This window comes from Colius striatus, chromosome 1 (assembly GCF_028858725.1).
Source record: "Colius striatus isolate bColStr4 chromosome 1, bColStr4.1.hap1, whole genome shotgun sequence".
NCBI classification, from domain to species: domain Eukaryota; kingdom Metazoa; phylum Chordata; class Aves; order Coliiformes; family Coliidae; genus Colius; species Colius striatus.
The window spans coordinates 28,182,373-28,206,667 of NC_084759.1; the positions used below are offsets into that span (position 1 = coordinate 28,182,373).

At 48.0% G+C, this 24,295-nt stretch overlaps 1 protein-coding gene across 1 annotated transcript in view; it reads left to right on the top strand.

The window, feature by feature from the left end:
* Positions 1-21,213: 21,213 nt before the first annotated feature.
* KPNA3 (karyopherin subunit alpha 3) overlaps positions 21,214-24,295 on the top strand; it is a 61,479-nt gene continuing 58,397 nt past the window's right edge. Inside the window, exon 1 of the mRNA XM_061994420.1 lies at positions 21,214-21,485. Within this exon, the coding sequence (XP_061850404.1) occupies positions 21,402-21,485 (84 nt within the window). The 5' untranslated portion in view covers positions 21,214-21,401. The remainder of the gene's footprint in view (positions 21,486-24,295) is intronic.

The window sequence follows — 24,295 nt, forward strand, 5'->3', positions numbered from 1 at the left end:
CTCAAGGGGATGGTGAGTGACAGCAGCAAGCTGGGACTTGCTCCTTCTCCAGCACTTTGCTGCTACCTGAGGGTGCAGCAGCCAAATGTCATAAGGCCCTAAGGTCCATCCATTTCCTGAGCACTGCTCCTCCCATGCACACCTCCCTCCCCTGCATCTCCTCCTGGGGCCACAGCAACGTGCCCTGCCATGCATAAAGATGTTACACTAAATAGTATTAAATCATCCTAAATAGTATTGTGTATAGATCTGTGGTGCCTGTTGAATATGTAGCTGTCAAAATCTGATGCCTAATGTTGTTAATGATGTTAATGAAGAAGAAAAACTGTTGTTTTTTAATTGCAGGAAACAAACAGCAATCCCCTCTGCTTCCCGATAGGCAGTAAGACCTGGGAAAATAGCTACTAGCAACGCTATTTGCATTTGCAAGAAGCATTCCTGTCTTTTTCCAGTATATTCTAATTAATTATTTTCTAGTGATGGTAACCCTCTCATAAACATTCCACAGCATGGTTGCAGCATTTAATCAGTGAGTTTGGGTAGAAAATGAAAAATCTAAATTAAGTGATAAGCTTGAGTATCAGGTGTTGTGGGGAATATGCTGCTTTAGGACAGGATGACCTTCACAACCACTTTCAAGATGAGGCCATAAAAAAACCCTTTAAAAACCTCTGCAAATGAAATGAGCTAATGTATTAGTCTGCTGGAGAGGACAGGCCTGCAGTCAGATGGCAACAAAGGCCACATGAGAGGAAACACAACTTAGTAGATGCTAATTCACACCTATAAACTACTGTGAGCAAAAGCAGCTGGGACTGAATTCCCCATTTCTGACGTAAAATAGATTGCAGAAATATTAGCTTAATCACTTAGAGAAAGGCTTTTGGGGGAAACTGAACATAAGCAGGGGAAGAAGAAGAGGCCAAAGATTTAAGTCTAGCAGCAGCATTGAGAATTCTGGCTAGAGATGCCCAGGAAGGTGCTACTGCCTCTGCTTCTGATCCCACTGATACTATCGTCTTGCAGTTGCCTGGAAGAGCACACTTCTGCTTCAGCAATGAAACGGCACATAATCAGTGAGGAATCTTGCTCAAATCTCCATCTATTACATTATTGTTATTCTTGTTGCTCTATTATAAAGCTATTTCAAGCATGGCAACCTCTCCAGTGTTCATGCCCACTGAGATTCCTGGATGTGCTTGGAGTCTTCACACTAGTTTTGGCTTGGAAAGGAGCAGGACACTTGAGAGGGTCAAGCTGCAGCCTGCCCCAACCCTACACAAAGTTCAGAGGAGTTGTGGTGCTGGGTCTCTTACCTCTGACATGTACGTTGGCTTGCCAACTCCTCTTCCCTCCTGAAATCTGGCTCATCTTGGGCAGCAATCGATCCTTTCCATTTTCCCTAGTGAAATTCCCCGTAACAGCTTCAGAGCTTGGATGCTAACACCTTTGTTTGAAATGCAAAATGACAGCAGCAGATGCCCTATAAAGAAAGCAAAAGGCTTGAAGAAGGGCACAGTAAACAAACAGTAAAAATTAAATATATAGTATTGCCACACAGAGAGGAGCTTTCTCTTCAAAACTAAGCAATTAACATGTATGGACTCATTCTGCCAGGCTGGGAGGAAGCAGGAGGCACGTTATTTAAACGAATTGCCACATAGCCCGTGATTATCATTAGGATTCATTCAAACCCAGTCATTCAGTAAAGCTTCTGCTCTGCGGCTGGCTCAGGGCTGCCTCTCTATCAGTACCTATTGTTTCATAATCTCACCATACTCGACGCTTTTTTTATCCCAACCAAGTCTGCCTTGTTTATTACCCTTCCCAGCGACTAAGAGCTAACAATGCACAGTTTCATTCAGCCTTTTTCTCCTGTTAGCTGAGAGAGATGTTTTCTCCCCTAATTGCGGAGGATCTCTTCAGCTTTGCAATTTCTGTACTGAAAGCTTGTTTAGGGGAAGGCGTGGGGATATACATAAATCCAAGTATTCACTGACAGGGGAGATAATTGCCCACTCGCTCCAAGCATGGCAGAGCCCTCCCAAGCAGCTCTGCACAGGCAAGTTTCTGCAAGACGGATGGGAACCTCGCACGTGGCTCAGCAACCATGGGCTCTGTTCCTCTGTCCCAGACAGATGGTTTCCCTCTGCAAACAGCAGTCCAACTCAGGTGGGCTCTCTGGAGCCAGATCTGGCTGTTCCTGGCCATACCCTACCCATGTAGCTCCCATGTGGGGTCTGCAGTTGAGTGGGACAAGGATGCTTGCCCCTTGCATGGGCACCATCACCACGTGCTTCCCTTCCACAGTCAAGGAATCACTTTGGGGCAATTCTCTCTCTCCCTTGTGAGAAGATAGGGCTTGTAAATATTTCCAGTTATTTTTTTTTTCTCCCTCTGTTCTGATTCAGAACAAAACCAATGTGTTTCTGTTGCTTTAGGAGCATTGAGGGGGAATCTGTCTTCCCAAATGTCAGGGGGAGCAGTCTGGTCATCTCCAAGCAGCCCCAAACCTGGCCACCTTCCCTGTGGCAGCTCTGCGATGAGCCCACACTCACAGTGTCCTGTGGCAGATGGGTTGCAGCATCAGGAATCCCATCCCTGTCCAAGCCCCAGCATGCCTAAGTCTCCCTTGACATCTTTCCTTATCCTTTCTCCTCTTCATGAATGTCTATATCTCCCAGCATGGGCCAAACACATTCAGCACCCAGGCCACCCTACCACATGGACACACAGACTTGCCATCACCTACCTCTCTCCTTCAGCCAGGAACACGCTCCAAAACCACTTGTCCCTCCTGCAGAAAGCTGGCCCTGCCGTCTTCCACAAAACCTCTGCATCTCTCCCATCAAAACCACAAAAGGTCATTTTCAGGAGGAATCTGAAGCAACCCTAAGAGTGGATTAAACCAACTGGAGCTGGATTGTGTTTTGCCTTTCTGCATGCTGTGCTTCCAAGATTCACACTCTTTGCAAGATGCACTCTTCACAGTGTCAAAACCTCTCCACGCATGGCTAAAGGTAAAGTGCAGTGCAGGGTACATAAAATATAACATACCATAAACAAATATATAATGTGTCTCGGTAAACAAAAGTTATATAGATAATATAAATCTTGATAGACACATGGAGCATTTACATATGAAATATTAATCCTATATAATGAACACAAAATACTTGTATGATTACATTGATAAAGATAGGTTATGGCTACGCAACGAACTTGAGTCACTAGTTTTAGCTTAGATAAGATATTTTTCAGATTAAGTTTTGCCCACATGTCTGAGAGGAGAAGCTTACACCCACAGGTATGATGAACCCTCACCCAAGCAGGTGTCTGTGTTCCAGGCCCTCCTGGGTGGGCTTTGCTGGGCTGTAGGTCACTGGCTCCTGCTCCTCCTGGTTTCTAAGCATGAGGTGCATAGATGCTGTGTCTCTGAGTTTGAACACTCTCCAAGCTTCAGCAGCAGCTTGGGCAGGATTGTGAGGTTCACAACTCTGGATTTAGGCTCCAGAGCTGTGGGCTGAGCTAACCATAGACACTTAATCCTCCTCCGGAGCAGGATCTTGGTGGGATGCACCCTAAAAGCGCACCTTCTACCAGAAAACAACTACTGGCTGCTATGAGACCCCAAAGGGACCTGGGATCATGCGTGGCATGGCAGTTAGCCAGACGTGCTCACCTGTGTTAAACTGGCACAAATACTGAATCATGAGAAGCAAAAATAACCCTAGATATCAAAGAAGGGTTTCTACCTTTGGTGTGAGCCTTGAGAGCATGGCTAGCTGTGCAAACCCAGTCTTTTTGTCCTAAGGCTGCTGTAGGACAAATCCCCTCAACAGTGAGAGAGAAAAATCTAACAACTGAAATAGAAGTGATCTGCAAGTTTCATTTTCTGAGCATGCAGGCATACTAACAAGGACATCTTGAGTAAGGTAAGTGTTTAAATCTCTGTGACTTTCTCAGACAGAATGTGATTTACACAGTCCTGTCCTCTCCTTCTCTTTTCTACGCCACAGCTTTAGGACCTTACTGATTTCTTTCATTTCAACTTGGGTTTATTCAAAAGAAAGTCTCTTGCCAGTTTGAACAATTATCAAATAACCTGTTGTGACCAGGCAGAGAGGAAAAAATATGGAGGAAAAAATACCCTTCCCTCCCTTGCCAAGTTGCCTTCCACAGCAGTTTCTGCTCCTCTGGCCAATTACAGGTGTCAGGTTGCCTCAGGATTCCTTAGTGATTTTATAGGATGATCCATCAAGGAAACACATTACACAACTCTAAGCTCATAGGTTTATCTGGGCAGCTGACAGATACAAGCATGCAGAGATATGCCCAGGCCATGACTCTACTTCTCACAGTGCGGCGACTTTGCTGGAGACCTGGGATGGGTTTTGTGGTCCATGTCCTGCCTGTCCTACATGGCTGGAGCTTCTGCCTGAGCAGAGGTCCTGGTGCTCATGGGGAGAAAACTTCAGAGTAGGAGGCAGTGCTTTCTAGAGCAGCACTTGAAGACCCATAGCAGCATGGAAACCCGGAGAAGCCTTTCTCCTCTCGGGTAATTTGCAAGCTCTCGGCTTACTGAAGATAAGAGATAGCATGTAGTTATCAAAATAAGGTAAAACAGCAGGATTTTTGTTTAACTTTATTTTTTTTTGACAGCAAGAAGAGGCACAGAAATGCAGTAACTTTTCCCTGCTTTCTTTCCTAAACACACTGGTTTGCTCTGCACCAGAAACATTCTTTGTGTTTCAGACACATCCTCGTAAGCTCACCTAAAATCTGACATTGTCAGCAGTTTGCCTTGTCCATCACCAGGAGATCCTCAGTTCACTGAAACAGTTGTGCTGTTGCAAAACCGCTGTGGTGTGTTATCCAACAAGTGTCAATGCTCATTTGACCTTTTCCTCCTGCCTTGTGTCAAGAGCTGTGAATGGTTTTAAGAGGGAGACTCATATCCATCAGCAATTTCTCTTTAAAATAGTGAGTACGTGATTCATGGCCAATACTTTGCTCGTTTATGTGTGCCTCTACTGGGTCAAGGATATTTAAAAAATCTTTGGCCTGTTTTGTTTAATGTCTCTATCAATGACCTGGATGAGGGAATTGAGTGCACCCTCAGTAAATTTGCTGATGACACCAAGCTGTGCAAGTGCGTAGACCTGCTTGAGGGCAGGAAGGCTCTTCAGAGAGACCTGGACAGGCTGGAGAGATGGGCTGACGCCAATTGTATGAGGTTCAACAAGGCCAAGTGCTGGGCAAAGCTACAGGCTAGGAGCAGAGTGGCTGGAAAGTTGTCCTGCAGAAAAGGACCTGGGGGTGTTGATTGACATCAAGCTGAACATGAGCCAGCAGTGTGTAGGTGGCCAAGAAGGCCAACAGCGTCCTGGCTTGTAGCAGAAATAGTGTGACCGGCAGGGCCAAGGAGGTGATTGTCTGCCTTGTACTCGGTACTGGTGAGATCACACCTCAAATACTGTGTTCAGTTCTGGGCCTCTCACTACAAGAAGGACATTCAGGTGCTGAAGCTTGTCCAGAGACAGGCAACAAAGGGTGAAGAGAACAAGTCTTGTGAGGACCAGCTGAGGGAGCTGGGGATGTTTAGCCTAAAGAAGGAGAGGCTGAGAGGAGATATGATCACTTTCTACAGCTACTTGAAAGATAGTAAAGTGGAGGTTGATCTCTTCTCTCTAGTAATGAACATGAGGAAATGGGTTCAAGTTGAGCCAGGGGAGGTTCAGATTAGATGTTAGGAAGAATTTTTTCACCATTAGTATGATTAAGCATTGGAACAGACTGTCCAGGGAGGTGATGGAGTCACCATCCCCAGAGATGTTCAAAAGACATGTAGATGAAGTGCTGAGCAATATGGTTTAGTTTAGTGATGGGCCTGGCAGGGTGAGGTTGGACTTGATGATCTTAAAGGTCTTTTCCAACCATAATATTCTGTGATTCTGTGAAGTTCCCAGAGTATGTGTATCTGTGTTAAGAGAGTGAAGGGGATGGGCACAGCCTCTACCACCCACATTTGTTTTTCAGGCAGGCTGCTATATGGTGGCTAAAGGAGACAAGTTAATCTTTAATCTTCCTACTTTCTCCTCAGTTTAAATCAATACCAAAAGCAGAGAGGATGCTCTTGTGATTCAGCTTAAATACTCTTCTGATCTGGGTAAGCTGAGTTGAGGTCTGGCATTTTCTATGGCATAGCATGTGGTTTCTTACAAATAACCCTGTCAAGGACAGATTGGAGAAAGGAAGGGAAGGCAAAGGAAGGTAGAGGAAGAGCAACAGTCCTGCAGTGACACATTCCCATGTTTCAAAACTCATCATGAAGAAACACAAGTGAAACAAAACTGACCACCAGTGCCCTGTACAGGACTTGTGCCTACTAAAGTTAAATATGCAAGATGATGCTTGGAAAATTAATTAATTAAACCTTAAATAGTTTCTTTGCTCTCCACTGTGTTGGCTCCCCAGTTTAAAGGACCAGGGCATGAGCTTTGCTAAAGGCCACAAGTGAAATACCGCAGGTGAGAATGGTGACAGCGTAGGTGACAGGGAAGAGTCCTTGATGCTGCTGAGTGCAGAGCAGGTCACGGAGCAGAGCAGATGCTGTGCTTTTATGGCCCAGAATGGCTCCAGTTAAAACTCCCTGCACAGCATTTGGAAAGGAATTGACATGGCGTTACCCATTATCTTGAAGGAGATGTAGGAGAGGAAAGGGGGCAGCCAGTCTAAGTCCAAAGCAATCCGACTTGTGGGTCAGCAAGCATCTGCTCTGCGCTCTTTCCCCTTTTTTTTGGGTTTTCACAAGTGGGTTAAAAAGCCCATTCTTTGAACCATGGAGAGGGCCCGCACCTTGGGAAGTCACTGCTGTAATAGACTGGTCCAGACCTCTGCTTGTGACAGTTATCCAGGTTGCTACTGGTGCTTCCCATGCCCATCACTGCGACATCTTTCATTACCGTGACTGACAGAGGTCTCTTGCTGATCTGCCAGAAATGCAACCTGGGCAGCAATTACGGAGAGCTGACGAAAGGCATCTGCCTTCTAGTTCATTGTTTCACTTCTTGGCATCCTTTTGGGGAATTAACTGAAACGTAGATGCTAAATAATATTCACTATGAGGGATTTATTGCTATTTTAATGCTATAAGTAACTTTCAAAATCTACAGCCCCAAATAACGTGTGTATATTGGTCAAATATATCTGAGATGTGAAGTTTTAATGGCTGCATTCATCTTCTTGAATTGTATTTCTATTAGATTTGTAAAATGAATTCGTATTTCACTCACTGTCTACCGTATATTTCTAATGATCTGCACCGAAATTTCTGCCTTAACTGTTAAATGCAAAAGTCAAACATAAGGGGAAGGGGAAGCAGCCTTTTTCTCTCCTCATAATCTGTAGGGATTTCCCCTTCAGCTTCAGGACCCCAATATATATTCCCTGTGCTTGATACCACGCAGAAATGTAACTAGAAACAAACCACCTCCAGCACCTAGCAAGACTCCAGACAAAACCCCAAACATACTCACTATCAAATGAGGTATTTACATCTAACTGCATCTCAGTCTTCTGAGCCTCTGTAGTAAGCAGAGGTATTTATTCTAGCACCTTCCCCATAGCAACCTCCGAGGTTGCAGACATAACAGCCATCAGTCAAATGCACCTTGAGCATATCTGGAGCAGAGAAACCCCCCTGCATTGCTGTCACGGCTGTAAGCTTCAATTAAAAAGCACAGTTGTCTTTTGTAACTGAGAACACTGTCACCTTTTCAAATAGAAGGAAGCCCTGTTCCTTTTAGACTGACAGAGCAATGCCAGGGATTCGCCAAGTGTGCTCCATACAACATTCAAAAAAGATAATTAAAATCTACGGCACCAGGGTAATTATCTGAACTCCCACTTATGACCTGGGAGGACAGAAATCTGGCGAGGATTTTGGCAGAGCCAGAGCTGACTTTCTGCCAGGGAAGGAATTCCCCACAGCTAGCAGGGCAGCTTTTAGTTTCTCTTCCACTTGGCCTCCCTCTTGTTTTAATGCCGCGTCTCTCTCTCTCTCTCTCTGAGCGCTGGTGAGGGCTGGGGCAATCAGGCGCATTGCGGTTGGGCCAAGGGATGGGAGGGATGGTGGGGGCTGCCAAGGCAGTCTCTGAAAGGGACCCACCCAGGAGTCTCTCCAAACAGGGGCCCCTGTTGCTATCATTTTTCAAAGCCTGGATGAGGAAGTCTTGCAGGGTTTTGAGTTTTACCACTGTTGTTTTTCCTCCCTGCTTGTATTTACCTTGGCAGCTGGGGAAATACTGAGTCGCGTTGCTCAGGTTTGCTGGAAGGCTTCTGGGAGGCCCCCATGGTCTCTCGCTTAGTGGCTGGCTGAGAGCAGGAAGAACAGCCTGGGAAAAGAAAAAACTCACCCCTTTCTCCCTTTTTTTGTCTCCCTAGATCAGTTCCCTGACCTGGTTCACCGCTAGCCTGCCAACCACCCATACTGGTTCACGGCGAGGGCCCTTGGGCAGCAGAACCAGCCCTCACAGCTGGGCTGGCAGGGGCAATGCCTTCCCAAGAGGCACTCTTCCTCTCCTCACCTAAATAAATTGATATAAAATATCCATCTCAGCTAAATTTTGGTAGCCACACTGGGCTGGCTGACACCCAGTTCAACTCAGCCAGATTTTACATTCAGCTCTGTTGAATCATCATAAAACTATCTGCAAACAAATGCGTTCAGAAAGCTCCCTCCTCTCTCAGTTACTCCACAGTCAAATTTTTTATTCATGTTATGTTGTCATCATCATGCTTTGGCTTAGATAGGCCACTGCCAACACTCATGCTGTTTGAGGTTGCACTTTAAATTCACTGCAGCTTGAGACAAGCAGTGAAGTAGGAACTACAGTGCTCCTTATTAGTCTTGTCCTTTTTTGTCTTCTTTCCTTCTGTGGTCTCATTCTCCTGTTATTTCTTCCTCTTCCCCTTCCCCTCCCCCTCCCCCTGCCTCCTCTTCCTCTCCTCTCGCCTTGCCTAATATTTTCCTGCCTTTTCTTGCCTCTGCCTGCTTTTTCTTTTTCCTTTTCCTTTCTTTTCCTTGCCTTTTCTTGTATTGCCTTTCCCCCACCTTGCCTTCCCTTCCTATCTTTTGACTTGCCTTACCTTGACTGTTTCTTACCTTGCCTTGCCCCTTACCTTTCTCTTTTCCTTACACTGACAAAGAAAAGCTGAAAAATTCCTCCCAGGCTGACCCTGAAGACAAAGCCAACCTCAGGACTGGCTTAGCACAATGCCCACTGCTGGAAAAGAGCAGCTGATGGAGCTGTTCCAGCAATGGGTGGGATGTCCCTGCCCCAGGGTGGCAGTACCCATCAGTGGGTGCCTGGGACAGGAATGGCAGGCAGCTGCAGCAGTGCCTCTGGGCTGCAGCCAGATGCCCCATGCCGAGGTTAGAGGTCATGGACCCTAATCTTCCTCTAGCAGGACCCTGGCAAGTCTGGCACGATGCCTGGGATTGCTCGATCCTGGCCAGTGAGCCATGAAGCCTCAGTTGCCTTGGCTAAGTCCCATGGGGACACATGGAGGTGCCCTTGTTCCAGCCAGCCCGCAAGAGCCAAGCACGGAGCTGAAGACACTTGCATTGAGACAAGCTCTCTCACAGCTGCTGAGATGCCATTGTAGCAAGAGGTTGTCGTCACCCGCTCTGCTGGTTGCGATAATAAAAAGAGACAATTTAGAGCTGCACAGCTACGATTGGAAGCGTTTCCCAGCTCCAGGCTTTGCGTGTGCTTCTCAGCCATACCCTGGCTTTGCTCTGTGTCACACAGAGCCTGAAGCGCCTCAACCTGTGTGACATTAAAGGCTCCTGTCTGCAGCTCTGCAGGCTCTTGGCTGCTCCATGTCTCCCCTGAGTACTGCTGGATGTTGGTTTTCACCTTGTCAATCCATGTTGTTTTCATCTTATTTTCATGGCCCTACACCTGCAAGGCCTTTTATGATGGTTTTCCATGAAAAGTGATGGTCACCATCAGGAGAATCACCCTCCCTTCCCACCTGTCTTCCTATTCCCGAGCTGTCACTTCTCAGCTTACATTAGGGGAGCAAATAAAACGCACACATAAAGCTTCACAAACAGCCAGTGTGCCCCATCAGCATGTGTTCCCATCAGCATTAACAGCTTTGTAAGCAGAAGCAATGAACTGGGAACTTGAGAGGGACGAAAAAAAAACCAAAACCAAAGCAACAAAAATCCCCATACAGTTACCACGGGATTTTTTTTTTCTGCAGGTTGGGCACCCACACCACCAGAGAAGATGCCTAGGAGAGGACATTCCTCTAGGAACCTTCTATTCCTTCTCCTCCCAGCTGGCCAAGAGGATGAATTTTCCTTTCCCTTCTGTTCCTTTCCTTTTATTTTTTTCATCTTTTTAAAAAAGCAGCTATCACCTCTGGAGTTAATGCATGTCACTAGCTACAGACCCTGTGACCCCACCTATGGGCCCGACTGTCTCAACATCCTCTGCATGGCAACCTGGGGCAGCAGGCAAGCATCCATGACAAACTGTGCCCATCCTCCTGCAGGACCCAGTGCCCCCTGCCCTTGGCACTCCTGCATCGGGATCATATGGGGGCTAGGCTTTGGGAGGGATGCAGAGCTGGGCAACCAGAAAAGGAAGTCTGTATGATACCTGGTGGTCTGCAGGAAGAGGTCCATCCAGGCACAGCCTTGCTGGAGCACCCTCACAGGACCAAATCAAGGTCCATCAGAAAAGGCAGAGAGCTGTGAGAAAATAAACTGTCTGTGTAGTTGATTCCTCCTTCATCATACATTATCTTCAAACACTTGAAGCGGCATTGAAGATGAAAACAAATTCCTGTCCTTAATCAAAACAACTCACAAGGCGTCCCATTTTGATTAACAACAAATCCAGTACAAATGGAGAACACATGAATGTACAAAATGAGGTTAGGTTCCATTTTCCCGCCTCTCCTCTTCCATGGCACTGTTTGAGCAGTATTCCCCTGGGAAGAGCAGTTCCTAATGGGTTTCCGGTGCACACGAACTACATCGGGCATCATTAGAAAGCCATTTAAAAAGGTAAACACAGGCCTGCCTTAAAAAGTGACAATGTAAAAATAGCACTCCCTCACTTAACACACCTGATCAAGTAGAGCAGGCCTCTACCTGCATTCAGAAAACAGCTATTTACTTTCATGAGCAAAATGAAGCCCTCTCCCTGCAAGCATGCACCGGTGTGCTTAGCCTTACACATGTGTGGTGTCTGGTTTATCCAGTCAAAATAACTGCACACATTGTTATTTTCAGGATTTGAGAAGCTATCTCCATGGGGACTGAAGATCCAAATAGACCCTGAGATTGGATCACAGGAGGTTTTAAAATAAGATTTCCGTCTCTGCCAATAATCATGTGAAACCGGCGTTGATGTGTAAGTGTGGAGACTCATTGCTTTGCCGACTTTTCCCAAACTGAAGTTACTGAAACAAGAAAAATATTATATGTTGTTCATAACAGCCTTCTACCAAATGTCTAATTATTTGCAGGCTTTGAAAATGCAGCGTGTCTCCTCAAATGAGCAGGAGATGGTGACTGTAGCCAGCTGTAGTGGGACTAGTTTGGTACCAAAAGCATAACCACACTCGAATTGTCTTCCATCAAGGCACACAAAGGGAAGTGCCTCTCGTTCGAGATCCACAAAAGCACTGCATCTGTGACTCTCATCTCTGCAGCAAGACAAGCTATTATACAGATAGATCTATTTAAAAAATAAAGAAAAACATAAGTATTAAAACTTCCACTGGAGCAGAAACCAAACCTTGTTTAGCAAAACAGAAGTTATTGGAATCTGCTTCTACTTTTGCGTAATCTCTGCAGTGAAGTGATCCCAGGCTGTGCTATCAGCTCTGGCAAAGGAAGCGATGTCAGGGCAGGTTAATACCTGGATATGAGAACACGAAAGAAAATCCGCCTTTCTAAGGATGGTGTAATCAGAGCTGCGTTAACCAGGGAAGGAGGCAGCTTGGGTGAGCGTGGGGAAGTGATGGTTGTGCAACGTGCACACAGCTCGGAAATATAAGTTTCGTTGCTGGGACCAAGGGGAAGAGGGGGAAACCAGAAATCCTCCAGATTCACTTCAGTAAATCTTTGCCTTGTCTAATAATTATTTGCATTAAATTGATTTTAGTCATACAAAAAGTTCTTAATCTGCATTAGTGAAATCACATCAAATCCAAGTGAAGGCTCCTGATGACCTTTAACAACGTGAGCACTAAAGGTACTTTGCCCTCACTGCAATTCCACTTTGAGATGTTTTAGTTAAAAAAATGAGTATTTTCTGCAGTGCAGGTGAAAGTCCTGCAGCTCTCAGCAACTGTGTCTAGGAGAAAACGAGCTTTGCTAATATGTGCCAAAACCTGAAGCAGGTCCTTGTGCTTTGTGATGGTGTGGTGGGTCGACCCTGACTGGATGCTAGAGTCCCACCAAAGCTGCCTTATCACTCCCCTCCTCAGCCGGACACGGGGAGAAAGTAAAACGAAGGGCTTGTGGATTGAGACAAGGACAGGGAGATCACTCAGCAGTCACCATCACAGGCAGGCTTGACTTGGGGAAATCAGTTTAATTTCTTACCAATTAAATCAGAATAGGATAATGATAAATAAATCCAAATCTTAAAAACACCTTCCCTCAGCCCCCCCTTCCTTTCTGGGATTTAATCCTGATTTCTCTACCTCCTCTCCACTGCTGCACAGTCTCATATATTCTCACTCCTCTCTGGCTGCTGTGGCCCAACAGTTTTTCTCTTTCTTTAAACATGCTATCACAGAGAGGCTACCACTATCACTGACAGGCTCGGCCTTGGCCAGTGGTGGGTCTGTCTTGGTCCACCACACACAGGGGAAGCTTCTAACAGCTTCTCAGAGAAGCCACCCCTGTAGCCACTCCCCCGCCACCAAAATGTTGCCACACAAACCCAATACAGATGGCTATTCACGTCTGTGCTAGCTAAATACATCAGGCAATGGTGGATCAAATCACCATTTCCCCATCCACCCCTGGACAGTAACACGTCAGTTAATATATATCACTCAGTACTGTTAGCAACAGCAGTGTCATAGCACCATGGTGTTTAGGAAGCTGGCAGAATGGCTTTGCATTTTGATTTGGAAGTGATCATAAAATCATAGAATTGTTTGGTTGGAAAAGAACTTTAAGATTGAGTCCAGCCACTAACCTAACACTTCCAGGCCCAGCACTAAACCATGTCCCTGTGGTGATGGTCAGAGTGATGCAGGTCACTCCAGCCACAGAGCTCCAAACCTGCAGCTCAAGTTGCTTCAGAAGTGATCCTCCAGTGCCACCAAACCAGAGGTTACAAGAGAAAAGCCATATTTTTCCCTTGTGCTGCTGAAATATAAAGAGTTGCCTGACATGTATCAAACCTCTCATTGCTTGGGACTGTCAGCACAAGGGAGTTTGTGAGCTGAGGCTTGACCAAGCAGACTACCAGCACTCCAGAGACATTTTAAGTATTCACTAAAATTAGGGTGTCTTGTTTGGGTTGCCTTTGGAAGACCAAGCAGAGTCAATCAGTCTCTCCTGTGTTTCATAGTCCAGCTGTAGCCTTGAGATGAGTATACAGGATGGTTTGCAGGAGCTTCAGTACCTCTAGAGAGGACAGGCTGTGGGCGTGCGTCCTGCCAGCAGTCAGGAGTGGTCTGCAACAGCAAAGCTGCCTGTCCACTGCTGAACCTCACCAACACCAGGCCTGCTTCACACCCTCAGCTCCACATTGTCTATCTCATGCATACACTGTGACCACCATGATGCCTTCTGCCTTGCCATAGCCTCCACTCCATTCTCCTTGCCATAGCTTGCATAAGGGCTTTGAGGAGCCCTTTTGCCTGGACGATGCACCTCAAGAAGGTTTCCCTCACAGCAACAGCACATCCTGGCACTGCCATGGGTGATGGGCCTGGGACATGTGGGAAGCCACATGTGATCATACAGCTGGCACAGGGCTACCTGCACTGTGCTCCCAGGATTTTAACACACATGCTTGCACCACCAAGGATATCACCCAGGAGCACTTACTCTGGTCTCTTCTTTGCCATTACACAGAATCTTGCCCTGCTCCAGAGGGTGAGGAAACTGGTACTCCATGCCCTGTAATTAGCATGTTTAAATGAGATATTTATTACCCCTGCAGTTTTCCAAATAGGATGATATTATTCACCTGGTTGCAGACTACTGGAGTTTTCTTCCTCATAGACATGCTTCCCTCTTGCTGCCTCTGCTACCATAGTCCAAGCATCTATAATGAAGAGAAGAAAGAAAACTTCCAATTATAACAATTAAATTATCCACTTTGAAATACAAATTAAGAGAGCGATCCTGTGGACAGTCCCTCCCAGGTCCTCGGGGACCTTTCCTGCAAACTGCACCCCTTTGATGTCTCCTTCAGGCACAGCACAGTCTGTGCCAGGGATTTCCTGTCCCTTTTTAGCTCTGGGGCTGGGCTTCAGCTGGTGCATCTCTGCGCTGCCAATGCTGAAGGCTCTAGGCCACGAAGCAGACTCTCCTGAGTTGTTCCTACCAGAAAAACCAGCCAGCCCATCAGGTTTTGCTGTTTGTGGCACAGCCCAGCCCAGCCCAGACTCCTGAGCACCTGCATCCCAAGGCCAAAGCCTAGGAGGCTGGTGGACTCATAGCTCTGCAAATAGTATGTCATGAGCTGTGCTTGGATCAAAGCTCTGGGCAGGAGGGCGTTCTGGCTCCTGACCACCATCTGCCTTAAATTTGGGAAAGCTGTCTAGGCCCTAGTGTCTCTGTGACCCCTCTGGTTCTGCTGCAGCCTAGAGCTCAGACATTAAGAGATGTCCTCAGCTCCGGGTGGGTGCCCAGGCCCTCAGCATATCACCCTCTTCCTGGGGCTTGGGCTGTCTGGGCCCAGGGCCAGCTTTGACAGTGCAGCTGCCTGGCCTTGAATCAAAGGGCTGTTTGAGAACAAGCTGTGAGAAGCCTTGGCTGGGACTCACTCCCCTTATCTCAGGAACTGCTTTCAAGCAGGACTCTTGCCCTTGGCCTCTGCTGAAGCTGCATTGCAGCTCTCCCTGTACCTGGTGACATAACTCACCTGTCTGGACTCTGACATGACCTGGGACCTGCTTCATCACTACAGTCTTGTCTGGCAATTGGGCTATTGAGTGACCTAAACCACTGTCACTCAAACAAGCTCTGTTTACTTAGGTACTGTGGCAGCAGACCCTTGTCCATGAAGCATCTATCCCATGTTCACCTTGTTGTAGCACTCAAGCCCAGCTCACTTTCTTGTGTCGAGCTATCTGACAGTGGGAAACAGCATAAGATGAGGAATTAGTGCACACTTATTCTGGGGCTTCTTGTGAAGATAGTGGAGGAGGAAAATGATGCTTTGTCCCAGGAGGAGCTTTCCCTAAATCTCCTCCCAGTCAAAGTAAGCACAAAGATGCTGAGACAGCAACTTGGCTCAGACTGAATACAGAGGGCCTATGAATAACCAGAGGTTTTACAGTTCCTCCCTCACTAACAACGTCCCACAGATTCTGGAAACTCTAGCAGACCAGCCAGCTGCTGTCTCAATGCTTCTGTTCCTGGTCTACAGATAATGAGGCATTTATAAATCCCAACTCTGCTCATTCACTGGTTCTTCCAAAGCCAGCCTCATGCCAGCTCCTTCACCAGTTATTTGTGTTGCTCCCAGAAGTGCCTTTTCCCAGTAGCAGCAGCAGCTCTCTGGGACTGATCCTGCCACAGACATACTGAGAAGGGTCCTCATTTTGCTGAGCCGAATACCAGTCCACACACCTCCCGACACCTTGTGGAGCTGCCTATTTTTGCAAAGTACCATTGACTTGACTGCCTATGGGCAGTGGGATATGGTGCACTGCTGCTGAGCCTTAGTTACCATGAGATAAGAACATAAGTCTTTTCCCATGAAGACAAGTTTTTACTTCAGTGACAGAGAGAACTGCAAACGTGCATTAATAGTCTCACCTAAATGATACATGTATCTTGAGGGTAAACGAGTGTCAAAGGCATTGTTTGTGGGGCACATCAACTTAGTTTACGCATTACTTTATGCAGAGAAGTATTTAAGACTACCAGATCTGTTGAGACACTCCCGAAGGACTGGGAAAGGACGCCGGAGTGACAAATTTGGTGAGGTATACTGTAGCCAGGGCAGGGTTTCCTTGTGTGCACCACCCTAGCCTGTGGCTGGAGTTCTCTGCTGGAAGAGCAGCTGCTTTCACCTGAAACTAGAGCCTGGTACAAGGTAAGCTGCCTCTGGGTTGGGTGACTGGAGAACTCAGACCCTGGTGTGAAAGGGGCAAAGCAACAGCAAGCCAGCCTATTGCTTTGAAATTGGAGGACCATGTAAGTATTTGGGTACCAAATTCATACTGATGTGGTTCACTGAGCACTAACTTTCTGCTGTAAACATAAGGACTATTGTGGGTAGGACCAAAAGCCTGTTATTCAATATTGCACCTGCAACAGTCACCAGTAAATAGATGTCTTAAGAAAAGCATAAGAACAGTAACAAAAGCAATGCTTTGCCCTGCATTCTGCCAGCATCCAACCATTTCCAGATTATGGGTTTCCTGACCTGAGGGTGTGGGTATTTAGTACATGGCAACTTTCCACGGGCTTCTCTTCACTGGACCTACCTCATCTGTCCTTGAGTGTATGTTACCTCTTAGTATCCATGGTATTTGATGGCAGTCTTTGACAAAGCTGGATTCTTTACCCAGATTTACCTCACATTCCTTACTAAGCCTTAGTTACCATGAGATAAGAACATAACTCTTTTCCTATGAAGACAAATGTCTACTTCAGCGACGGAGAGAACTGCAAATGTGTATTAATAGTCTCACCAAAACGGTACATGTATCTTGAGGGAAAGTGATGTCAAAGGCATTTTTTGTGGAGGATGTCAGCTTAGTTTACTTTATGTGTTACTCATCTCTTTTTGTCAGAGAGCAACACCTGATGACATGCTGCTCAGCCAGTTGCTGGAAAGCCATACGTACAGTGAGACAGCTGCAGACGATCCGGGCAGGGACCCTGGCTGTGCACGTCTGAGCTTGTGCCAGTCACACCGCCTCTAACAGACATGAGAAAGCAAGGCATGGAAGTTAACATCTGCTGGGAGCCAGAGAGCACACAGACAGTGGCAAACCTCATACGAAAAGCTTTCTCTTGCTCTGCCATGCCCATGGTAATACATGGTTACAGCTGTCATGCAAGTCACATCAGAGATGCTTAGGCATCCTATTTTGAGATGGGCAAGCAAGACATGAGACCCAGAAGCAGTTTAGATCAACTTAACAGCTTCAGTAAGAACCTTTGTACCTTTCTGTGGTTAAGTTGCATGATTTTTTGAGACTATTCTTGACAGGCAGTTTGTAGCCAAGTCAGCAGCAGTGTTTTAAGATGATGCCACCTTGCCAGCTGCCTTGCTCCTCTGCTGGGGAGGCATCCACACCTCCTCCACCCCACAGCTTCTGGCTTCAGCTCTTCGTGGCTGTGAACAGAGAGACTGAGGAGCTGACACTTGTTTTATTTGCCTTTTCTGCCTCGCCTTCTAACATCCACTAGCAGGGTGGGGCTGACAACAGGTTGCACCTTAAAGCACTGCACCTACATCTCCCTAATCCTTCTTGGAGGAACTGCCAGCAAGACAGGTGACTCAGGTTCACTACATTTCTTTCACATGCTGGTTTTCTTGCAGCTGTATTGACTGGTGGATATAGATAAAATCACTGACACCAAAAGAAGTGACCAACTACCACAGTGAGTGACCTCTGGCTCTGGAGCTGCAGGTGGGTCCCTCAGCTGATCGTGTGTACTTCCCAAATTATGTCAATATCATTCGCTAGGTTCATTTTGTTTTGCTGAAGCCAACAGGTTGCTCTAAAAACAAGCACAGCTCAACACTGTTCAGTAATCGGATACCCACAGACTTGTTATTGTCCAACATCTTTGAATTATGAAAGATCCTTCCACCTCATATTTCTTTAAGCTATGAAGTTTACATTGCTAGGGCACCGAAGGCCCCCCCAGACCTCCCCGGACCTAACCACTCTCTTTTCCTCCCTTTCAGCCCTTTCCATCACTCAGGAGCTCCATTTCAGTTGTGGTGGCTTAGCCCTGGCCAGGTGCCCATCAAGTCATTCTATCACTCCCCCTCCTCAACTGGACATGGAAGAGAGAACTATAACAAGAGGTTTGTGAGTTAACGACAGGGAGATCACTCAGCAATTAGCATCACAGGCAAAACAGATTCAACTTGGGGAAGGAAAAGGTCTCTGTTGCCCGGTGGTCCTCCAGGGGCACAGCTGCCTCACCATGGTCCTCACCACAGGTCACAGGGGAGTCTTTCTTCCAGGGCCTAAGCACCCTCCTCCGCCTCCTTCTCCACTGACCTTGGTGTCTGCGGAGATGTTTTCACATTCTCACTCCCTGTTGCTGCTGCAGTTTAACAACTGCGCAGCAATTTCTTCTCAAATATTCACAAAGGTATTACCTCAGTCACTAAGTGGCCAGGCCTGGGTCAGCTGCGGGGTCCAGCTTAGGACTGACTGGCCCTAGCCCTACCAGCTACAGGAAAAACTTCTGGCAGATCTTGGTTTAAAGAAGCCACTCCCTCTGTGCTCCCCAGCTACCAAAAACCTGGCCCAGGCAAAGCCACCACAAAGCTCAGCAAGGATATAGCCTGTGCCTCTGGGCCAGGGCGGTGTTGGAGTTGGAAACTGGCACCTCTACAGTGTGACTGGGGCAGGGGCTGAGATGGAGTATGGGAAAGCTGCTCAGGACCAGTAAATCCCTGTGTGTTCACAGCCATATAACTTGACATGAGACTTGGCAGGTCTTGGAGACAAGAACACATTGGTATAAAGTTAATATGGTGAGGAAGAATGGTCACCTTGAATCACATGCTTTGCTTGGTTTTCAAAGCAGCAAGGGTTTTTTTTTTTTCCTTATATTTCAGTTCTGTCTGAGCACTAAAAAGTAGTATTTCCTTAACTAAATCAAAATGTTTTCTGAGTACATGCAAGTTTAATTATCTAGTCAAAAGCTTCACCAGTGAGCTTTATTTGGGCAGTAAAACTAATCAAACTTGCATGTAGCTCTCTATAAGACACATTCAATTTCTGAGCATCTATTAAGAATAATGAAATATGCTGCAGAAACTCTGAAGAGCTTCTACATGGATAGGAAGAAATGGGAAAGAAAAGACATCACCACCTTAGTATCTATATATCCTATCTAGTGGAATGCATATAGATTTATGGACTGGTAAACTGAGTGGTCCTAGTCTGGAAACTCCCCATTTTTTATTTGTAAGTTTTCCTTTTACCTCACAAAAGAAGCAGGATGGAGCTGAACAAAGCTCTTTTGTTCATGGTAATGGTGAACAGCTCCTACAGATGACAACTGCAACATCTCTGCCTGGCAGGGGTCAGATCAGCGTTGCTCTGATGGCTTATCAGGCCTGAGTAAGCTACGGCTGACAGCTATGGACACCTTCCCTGCTGGGTAAAACAAAACTCTTGGCTACTGAATCTTCTTTAGCAGGTGTCTTGAAGACAGCTGGATCCAGTTCTCCTTCAAAAGAGCAAGTGCCAGAGCCTAGAAGCCATCACTGACATTAGCCATTTTGACAAACACTGGTCACATCAGTTGTGCCATACAGGCTTTGCCTGCTCCTGGCTCCTTCTTCTCCTTAATTGCTGGCAGTAATGGTGCAGCACACTGGGACAAAGCTGTTGGGAAAAGGCACAGTGGAATCTACACTGGGACCCCAAACTACTTGGATGCGAGACAGATGGAAACGTTACATTGATCCCTCTGATAAGAAAATTTGGCATACAGCTGAACAACAGTGAAGAAAAGCGTTAGTCTTCCAGATTTCTACTCGCTCCCACCAGGCTGCAAGCCTTGTTTTGCCAGAACTGAGTTACAAGTTGCAGTCATTTGAATAATATAAAGAGGGGCTGCGGGGAAGGCAATTAAAAAAGCCAAGCTGTCAATTAGAGGGAGAGACTGAAAGAGAAAAAAAGCCTGTGAAAAGCTTGTATATAGCTATGAGGGTCTGTTGCAGAACCCAATGTGGTATAAGATGGGCTAGATCTGAATGTTACATGTTTACATTACTTTGCGTTCTTGGCTACTTTTCTTCCAAAGAAATAACACTGCTCTATGGAAGGCGGTACATCACTGCTTACCACTGTTTACATCACTCCATACATTCTCTTCTCTAGCCTGGAAATACTAGGTGTGACTTCAAGGTGCTGTGTTTGACCCAACCTGCTGTGCCCAGGCCACTATTGATCTGGAGGTCCTGGGACTGTTTGCAAGGTATACAATTCCCATCACAGCTGCTCTAATGACTCGGAATGAGCTGCGAGTAATTTTGAGTTTGGGGACAATTTGTTGGATTGGCCGAGATCATTTGTGCTCTGCTCTAAGCGCCCGGGGACACAGCCAGCTGCCACATGCACATGTGGCACGAAGGGCTTGCTCACAAGGAGCTGGGTTTGGCTCCCAGGAGGGGCTGGCTTGCACATCAGGGGAGCTTGCAGAGGCTCGTGGATTTGCTGAGATACTTGCTGTGCAGCATTTCCCAGGGGATATACGGTGGTCAGCGCGGCGGCTGGGAGCAGAGAGAGGTGTGCAGCAGCCGCCCGCGTCCCAGCTGGGTGGTTTTGCAGGTGAGCCACGCCAGCGAGGCCACCGTGCAAGGCATACGGGGGGACGTGACCGCGGCTACGAAGGGCGCGGGGGCTCTAGGAGACTCCTGGGGGCCGGAGCAGCCCCGAGCCCACCGCAGCCCCCTGCCACGGCCGACCCCGATGGGACCGCCGCAAAAGCAGCGAGAGGCCGGTTCGATCCGCGCGCACCCGGGCCGAGGCGCGAGGGCGCGCTCCCGCCCCCTCCACGTGCGAGGCGGCCGGCCGCCCGCCGCGCCTACAGCCCCCAGGATGCAGCGCGGAGCCCGCCGCGGTGCAGGGCGGGGAGCGCGGCCCGCAGCCGCCGGCGCCGCGCGGCCTCCCGCCGGGCCTCACGCGGGGCGGGCCTCGGCGGGGCCGCGTCGCGCCGCCATTGGCGGAGCCGGGGCCCGCGGCGTCACGTGCGGCTCGCGGCCGCGCCCCCAGTCACTCGGCAACGGCGCGCGCGCTCGCCGCCCCCCTCTCCTCGTCTTTGCCCCCCCCTCGCGCTCGTCACGGAGTGTCCCGCTTACCCCCGCCCCCCTCTCCTCCCCCCCCCGCCCTCCCCTCGCGCGAGCCGCCGGGAGCCGCCGCCGGAGCCGCCTCGCAGGAGCTGGGAGCCGCCGCCGCGAGCCGCCGCCGCCATGGCCGAGAACGCCGCCGCCGCCGCCGCCGGCCTGGAGAATCACCGCATCAAGAGCTTCAAGAACAAGGGCCGCGACGTGGAGGTAGGCGCGGGGTCGGAGGGGCCCCGGCCGGGCCCGGCCTCCGGCCGGCGCGAGAGGAGGGGCCGGGGCCTGGCCGCGCTCGCGGCGCCGCCGGCGGGCGGCGGGCAGGAGGCGGGAGCGGCCGCTTGGGGCGGGCGGGAGAGCGGCGGCGGCGGCGAAAACGCTCGCGGTTTGGTTTTTTTTTTTTTCCCTTTTCTTTTTCTCCTCCGTCATGCGGGCGCGGCCGGCGGGGGGCGGAGGAGGCGGCGGCGGGGGGAAGGGTTGGCGCGGCCGGGCTGAGCGCGGCCCCGGCGGGCTGCGTGTGGGCCCCGCCGCGCCCCCTCCGCCGCCAACCCGGCGTGCGGGAGGGCCCGGCGGGCCGCGTCGGCGGCTGCGCTCGGGCAGTGGCCGCGGGATGTGCCGTTCTCCCGCAGCTGCCTCCCTCTCCTGCCGCCCCCCGCGCCTCCGCCCCCGTGCTCGGTCGGGTCGGGGCTCGGATGGGGCGGACAATGGTGCCGGCTGCCTTTTGTGCCAGTCCCTCCGGGCGGCGACGACCCTTCTGCCGGGGCGAGGGGCTGCCCTGCCTGCCCTCCCGTGTCCCGCCGCGCCGCTGCCGCGCACGAAGGCCTGTGCCGGTGGTGGGGGCCTCTCCCACGCTCTGATGAGCCTTTTTACAGGGTACTGTGCTGGTCCGTTTTGCTCCCTCGACTGCCTTAAATCAACATTATTCTCCTCCCCCTTTTTATCTTTTTTTTTAAATGCTGGTAGGCACATAAGTGATCGTTTGCAGGGCGTCTCCATCTAAATCGTGAAAGAGTGCGGTGCTTACTAAGGCTGATGGGGTAGTAGTTTACTCCCCCGAATTTGAGAAAGGCTGGATGATTACAAGCTTATTCCCTGGAGATATTTCGAAGGTCTTCCGAATCTGTGTGTCGCTACAGGGGACATCTTCAATTCTTACTGCAATTGAAAAGGAAGGAAATCCCAAATCTCGTGTTTAAGTTTCTGTAATAGGGAAGGAAGGGGGAGGGAAGTTGTTCTGAAATCAGATTAGGATTGAAATCGGATTGGGATTCACTAGTGTGAAAACCTAAATATGTGACAGATTACATTACCCGGGGTGTTTTCTGTGCTATTGATTTTCATCACCTGAATTCACATCTGTAATCAGTAGAGCTAGAATTTTAGCCCTTTGAAAACAGGTTTTTAAAAATTTAACAGAATTCACACCTCAGCTGCTATTGTTTGGCTGGAGACAGTTTTGTGCAGCTCAGTCTTAGCAGCAGCAGTGCCTTTAAGGTGACATTCACAGTGGAAACTGATCCTTATCTCAAATTTTGTTTAACTCGGTGACAGTGAATCTTTCTCACAGAGAATATTGCATGTAAAGAGTATGAAACCTTCAACACTTCTGCCTAACGTTAGAGAATGTTAGAAAGTAACTAAAAATTCCCCTTCCTTCTGTTTAGCAGTTGCTTTTCAGGGTAAGGAGGAGGCGTGGTGGGTTTCGTTTTCCCCTTCTCATCCAGTAAGGCGCTTCCTGCTGCTCCCCATTCATTTTGTCCTTGCCTCATCTCCCCGTATTGGTTACTGGCTTTGTGGCTGCTTTCTCAGTCACTGGCCTGAATCCATCAGAGCTCTAAACAGGGAAAGGTTAGGTATGTTCGTGCCTAAGTGTGAACTGATCTGTCATCCATACTTGCTTATATTATAGCATGCCGGAGACTAGGGGAAGTAAATATCTGCCTCTGCGCGGGGGAAGAAGGGAATCGACTGCCCAGGCTTTACTGAAATTAGTTACACCAGACCAACTAAGGTAGCTTAGCTCTCATTTCCTCCTGAAGGGGAGTAATTCTTTTGGAATATGGTGTTTGCTGTTTCGGGGAAGCGCATCCTCTGCTGTTATCTGTCAGCATGGTGACTGACATTCTTTTGTGGCTTAGCCCAAGTCTGTTCAGTAGATAGCTCCAACAGTGTTAATGTCGTTAAAGCTTTCATCTGTGCTTTTGAAAAAGGTTAACATCTAAGAAGCATCTTTCATTTGAGGGTGACAAACAGAAGTATGTAAAAGTTGTATACCCGTGGAGGTAAGCTAATGTGAAATTGAAATTTTTTTAAAGGACAGTTCAATATTAGAAATGTATCATCATCTGTCAAAACAACTTGATTTGTATTAAATGTCTGAAATTTTCCACTACACCTGCTCTTTGATTCTTTTTTATATCATGGTACTTATTTAAAAGTTCATGTTAGAAGTAATCTTCTAAGTAAGCTTTATGTAGTTTAAGTCTCTAGAAATAAAACAGTGCCAGTGAAGTTTATAGTGGAGAAGGAAGGAGCAGAGCAGTGCCATATAATTGACATTACTTACTGTGCTTCTCTGGAGATACACAGACTGACCTGATAGTTGGACAACTTGAATTTAGTGGGGGTTACCAGTTACTTCATAACATGATTCTTTTCTAAATCAGATGTTAAACTAAATTCCTGATGGTCAACAGTTTCATACACTTGTTTTGGTCCCTGTGTTGCAGTAAGGAGTTTTATGGAGAGATCCTGTCTCCGATTTTCTGTATGTGACTTTGGAAAGCAGGAGTCATCAGTGCTGTTGTTAGCATTTAGCCGCATCTGTATATCTTGTCAAATTGCGCCGAAGAGAACATAAGCGATTAGGATGATGGAGCAATAAATCATGGTCTCAGATCTAAATTACATCCTCTGGAAAATCTAAAATCTTCCAAGCCGTACACTCTCAAGTTCAGTTTGAATGCAGTGGTACTTGAGTCACCTTCAGCCCAGAGACAGTCGCTGACTTTGAACTCACCAAGCTT